Genomic DNA, 5,915 nt, shown 5'->3' on the forward strand with positions numbered 1-5,915 from the left:
GATGTATTTTCAATGCAATAACTGTTTCTTCTTTGTTTTTTTCATTAGGGTTATGTACATTAGGGTTTTATGTTACATCTGATGTTGTTAAATTAATGTTTATTGCATTTTTTAAATTTCATGTGTTTTACCATGATGGTTTTTAGTGTTTGTGTGAATGACACTGAGCCCCTTCTATATATTAGTATTGTCCTCTTAAAAGCTGCTTGTGATGAGCTTTGATTCATCACGTGATTCTCATCACCACTGTGATTGATGGTTGTCCGTATATATCAAAGGTACATAACAGATATTAGTATTTCAATAGGTTGGTAGTGTAACATTATTTCAGTTAATGAAATATGTTTTTTTTACCGTAAATTGTTTACAGTGTAAACATAATCATTACAATATAAACCTTTAAATTATACGGTTTTGAACTGTAAAATAATTGTGTTTTTTTACCATAATTATTACATTATAAACCTTTAAATTATATGGTGCTGTCCCTAAAAATCTAAAACGTTACTGCGGTATTTTTTACGGTAAAGTTCTGGCAACCACAGCTGCCGTTTTTTTACCGTAAATTTTACGGGGATTTTTTTTACAGTGTGGGCTTCGGCCAGCTTTTTTGACACGCAGCATTTTTTCAAATGCAGCGCCGCCTTCCCGGGATCCTTTGCGGGCGCGTTAAACCCGCTTGACGTCACCCATAGGAATAAAGTGGAGTGCGGCGCGACAGAAGTATCGCACAGACAAGTGGATCCGTACCGTAAAATAGAATCATCACGTGTCGCCGTCTCGGCTGATTAGGACAAATTAACATGGAAAAAATACCTTTTATCGCGTGTCGCGGCGTTGCGTGTAGTTAGGACATGGTGTAAGGATAAAAGGAGGAGTGATGACGGAGGACCTGGATCTTATGTTGTTGTTTTTTGTTTATATGCTGCAGTTGTCCATGAGGGCAGCTATTTTACTTTCGTTTTGTTTTATTTGGTGAATAAAGTTTAATCAAAACTTCTTCCCATACAGAAAATTAGTGTCGTCCCAGATCCAGGCCACATCTGGTACATGTGGATTCAACGCGTACCAGATGTGGGCCGGATCTGGGCCGACACTATGTTGCCGTATGGGTTCCCTGTGTCTTTAACGTTTATTACATGCCTGTTTTAAATGCATTTGATGAGGAGGGACATTTGAATGATGAAGTAAAATGTTTCAATGCATTCATTTGGGGTTTTAAAGACACTTAATTTTCTATTCGACTGCACTGACACTATGAGATGAGAACGAAAATGGCACTGTCTTCGGCAAAGCTGCTTATAACTTAAGGTTATAACGTTATCGGCCCAATCAGAAAATTTGGCTGATATATTAAAGCTGATAAATAATGGATTGTTTCCTTCAGCTCAGACAATTCAGATGTGCACTGTTCACCATGATGGTTTGAATATCTTAAAATATGATTGAAATCTCATCAAAAAGGGAAAATACATTATAATAGTGTGTTTATGACATGGCTTTTAATGGTGAGACTTTTGTTTTTGTAAGCAGGCTCTCAAAAATTGGATTTATTGGCCAATATATCGGTGATCAGCTTTAAAATATAAAGAATTATCGGCCAAAATTGTCATATCTGTGCATACCTACTTTACTCAATAAACTTTACAGAGATCTGAACCGAATCAACAGTGAACTGAATTTGGCTTGACTAAACTGAATCAACACTGCGTACAAATATTAGCTGAAATTTGCATCATTGATTCTGTTATTTTCCTCTTTATTACTGTGAAGCTGCGTGAAAACAATCTGTATTATATAAAGAGCTATATTAGAGCCTCTAAAAGGTGACATGATGATGAAAACAAATAAGAAATGGGAGGAAAAATATATTTCAATGCTTTTGCGTTCCCTCACAAAACTTTAGCTTTCCCCCCAGAAACTTTGCGTTCACTTGCAAAGAACTCAAAAGTTTTGCAAAAAAAATGGGGGAACGCAAACATTCATTTTTCCTCCCATCTCATAATTTTATTCCATCCCCACATCCCTATATAAATAAAAAGTGACGAATTAATCTGCGAGATTTAAAATAATTTTTGCTTCTCATTGTCTTTCTGGGCCAGAACAAACGATATGCCCCATGAGCTTTGACTGTACGTACTGTGAAGGTACTGAAATTCAATAGCTTTCTGCATTATCATAAAGGGTCCTGGGCTGTAACTCTTTTGTCCCATCCAAAGTCTTGACCAGTCATCTGGTAGAACTTCATGTTGAAAGGCCTGTAGAAATCCCTGAGTCTGTGCAGCACCTCGGGCGGTATGTGCGGATGCGGTCGCCCTTTCGTCTTCCCCAGGCATCGCGGCCTGCTGCTTCCTTCCGGCTTTTTGAGGCAGGGGAAGCCTTTAGTCTGGTTAAAGTAGAAGTGCTTATTGGTCACCACCCGTTTGAGCCCCAGAAAATCCTGCACCCTGCCCATTTCTCCCGCGGGGTCCGTCACCAGCTTCTCGCCGCTCACGAAGAGGAGCTGCGCGAGCGGGAAATACCTGAGCCAGTTCTCCAGGTGTTTGGCGTAGATGCCGATCCTCACGGCGCTCCAGGATGTGTCGATCAGACCCGTGGTGGAGTTCTTAAAGACCAGATTCTGGAAAGACGGCAGGCCAGGGTTTTTGGTCAGAGTCTGAGTGTAGTCCGACACGGCTCGGGTCACGGGGTCACGGACCACCACGATGAGTTTGGTGCTGCGGCTCATGGAGAAAACTCTGGAAGGGGCTTCACGTGTGATGAAGTAGCTGGGTGTCTTCTCCATGGTGATCTGGCCATCTAAAGTACGAGGCATTAGGTTCCTACAGAAAGAGAAAGTGAAAATGGAGGTCAATTTTATTAGAAGACTGTGATCAAACATGGTTTCTAACTGGTGTGAAACAACGAAAATCTTGCCAATATGCATTAGAGTTTTAAAGTGCTCATATTATGCTCATTTACAAGTTTATAATTTTAGGGTCTGGTAGAATATATTTACATGATTTTTATCATACTGTGCATTGTAGCAGCACCTCTTTTCACCCTCTGTCTGAAGGGTCTGTTTTAGTTACCCGCCTCTCTGAAAAACCTAGTCTGCTCTGATTGGTCAGCTGCCCAGTCTTTTGTGATTGGTCAACCACAAATGTAATCGAGCTCCCAAGGCTTCATGAGAGCTGTAAACAGTATTATATCAACTATGACATTGATATTGGAGTCAGGTTCCAGAAGTAAAAATCCCATTCAATTTCCTCCATATGGGAAATACATTTTGAACCATAACTTATAAACGGTTAAAGACAGACATACTGTGAGCCGCAAGGTTGTTATTCGATGGTATATGCTTCGGTCGAAGCCATCAGTCATTATTATTTTAACTTTAAAAAAGGAATTCCTAAGAAAAACTGCTTAAAATTTGTAAAATTTACTTTAAATTTGTAAGTACAATCAACTTAGATATTTAAGTCATTTCAACTTAAATTACATTAGTCTGTAAATCATTAAAATATTAGTTGAATCTTATAACTTATAAAAAAGGTTGAAAATTGCTTAAAGGGTTAATTCACCCAAAAATGAAAATTCTGTCATTAATTACTTACCCTCATGTCGTACGACACCCGTCAGACCTCCGTTCATCTTCGGAACAGAAATTAAGATATTTTAGTTGAAATCTGATGGCTCTGAAAGGCCTCCATTGACACAATGACACTTTACACTCTCAAGACCCTTAAAAGGTACTAAAGACGTCGTTACAAAGTCCATCTCACTACAGTGGTTCTACAATAACTTTATAAATCGGCGACAATAGTTTTTGTGCGCAAAAAAACCCTAAATACCCTTCCTTGCCACTGTTGCCTCTGGCTTGGCTTGCTCAGTTGGGGACACTCAATTTTTCAACTAAACATCGAAATAAATCTAATTAATAAACTAAATAAACCATTTAAACTAAATTACTGATCTAATTATTGATCTAAAGCCCACACTGTCACTGTATGATAATTGAAATGAACTGATGACATCAGCGTTTTTTCCAGAATGGCTATACAGCTGAATAAAATGATCCTGCATTATTTTCCTGTTTAACACTGTAAAGCTGCTTTGAAACAATCTACATTGTTAAAAGCGCTATATAAATAAAGTTGACTTGACTTGACTTGACTTGACTAAATAACGACTTACATAGTGATGACGATTTCAAAACAAGGCAAGCTTCGAAGCGTTATGAATCAGTGAGTCGAATGATGATTCGGATCGCGTGTCAAACCGCCAAAACTGCTGAAATTTGGCGATTCAAACTGCTGAATCGGCTCACTGATTCATAACGCTTCGAAGCTTCATGAGGCCGTGTTTTGAAATCGTCATCACTATGTAAGTCGTTATTTAGGGTTTTTTTGCGCACAAAAACTATTCTCGCCGATTCATAAAGTTATTGTAGAACCACTGTAGTGAGATGGACTTTGTAATGACGTCTTTAGTACCTTTTAAGGGTTGTTGAGAGTGAACCGTGCATTGTGCCAATGGAGGACTTTCAGAGCCATCAGATTTCAACTAAAATATCTTCATTTGTGTTCCGAAGATGAACGGAGGTCTTACGGGTGTCGAACGACATGAGGGTAAGTAATTAATGACAGAATTTTCATTTTTGGGTGAACTAACCCTTTAACATTTGAACGAGTTAAAGCAATGTTATACCATATTGATCATATAATTTTTTACAGTGTACCCATGATTCTGCTAAGAAATCTCCACCAACCAGACAGAAAATGAATAGACGAATTAAAAAATGAATGGGTAAAATGCTTCCAGAACCAAGGCTGCTAAAAAATGGCACTCTATCGAGTTTGGCTCATGTTGCAAAAGCTACACTCTAATAAAGCACAATGCTCTAATAAGGATGAACATATGCATGCATTATGGGATTGTCTTAATGTTTTTTTCTTTTCACCCAAAAATTTTATTCTGTCATCATTCACTCACCCTCATGCTGTTCCAAACCGGCATGTCTTACCCCCTCCATCCCCCCTCCCCCCCATACATGTTTGGAATGACATGAGCATGAAAAAAAAAAAAAAAAGAACTGTGCCTTAGGGATACAATGCTGCATTCGAATCTGGCCAAAATTATGATTATGTTGCCTTTCAGAAAAGCATTTGCATTTGGAGTGCACATAAATGTCGTCTAAGTAGGCAGCTCACTGGGTTTTGGGACAAAAAACAAGGCGTGTAGCTGCACCTACGTCGTCCAAACAAAATATTGAACTGCAATTTCAAGCAATAATGCAAAATGAAAAACTTTATTAAAAGTGACTCTGGAGACATGATAATTGCCACCATTTCAGCTCTCGCCATGCAGCGGATGAAGCTGTCACAAGTGTTCTGCATTTCAGTTCATTACGATGAAAGATGTTCTCTTTATTAATCAAATATAAAACAAGCACTTCTCTGATGAGGTCACTGTTGAATTACTCACTCTATCCTGAGTAATGAAAAGTGTTGTTAAATAAACATAAAAGTTGACTTTGTTAAAAAGCGGCCTCGTGAATTCAACGAGAAGGGAGTTGTTGAGTTGCTGTAAAAGAAAGAAAAAAGACAAAACCATAACAGCTCTTAGCAGTCATTTCCTGATGGGTTTTGTCCCCAGAAAGCCTCATATGTGTCTTGATCTCTCCAAAACACGTTTCGTGCTGATTTGATGATGTTTTGTGAGAGCCTCGTTTAAAATATGAGGTTTGCCTTTACCACAAAGTAGAATGAATGCAGTCGCTGTAAAACATATAAACACTATAAAACAAGGATTATTGCTTCAAAATATTAAATTTCATATTTAATTCAACATGTTACTTGCTACACTGGTAAAAATCATGCATGTTCTATAAAGTAAAATTAATAGTATCTAAATATATAATTTCTAAATAAATA

General features: G+C 38.0%; 1 protein-coding gene across 1 annotated transcript in view; it reads right to left on the reverse strand.

The window, feature by feature from the left end:
* Positions 1–2,176: 2,176 nt before the first annotated feature.
* LOC307124193 (heparan sulfate glucosamine 3-O-sulfotransferase 6) overlaps positions 2,177–5,915 on the reverse strand; it is a gene marked incomplete at both ends in the record, with an annotated part of 25,749 nt that continues 22,010 nt past the window's right edge. Inside the window, one exon of the mRNA XM_079813240.1 lies at positions 2,177–2,822. Within this exon, the coding sequence (XP_079669366.1) occupies positions 2,177–2,822 (646 nt within the window). The remainder of the gene's footprint in view (positions 2,823–5,915) is intronic.

Source organism: Gobio gobio, assembly GCF_949357685.1.
Source record: "Gobio gobio genome assembly, chromosome: 3".
Lineage (NCBI taxonomy): Eukaryota > Metazoa > Chordata > Actinopteri > Cypriniformes > Gobionidae > Gobio > Gobio gobio.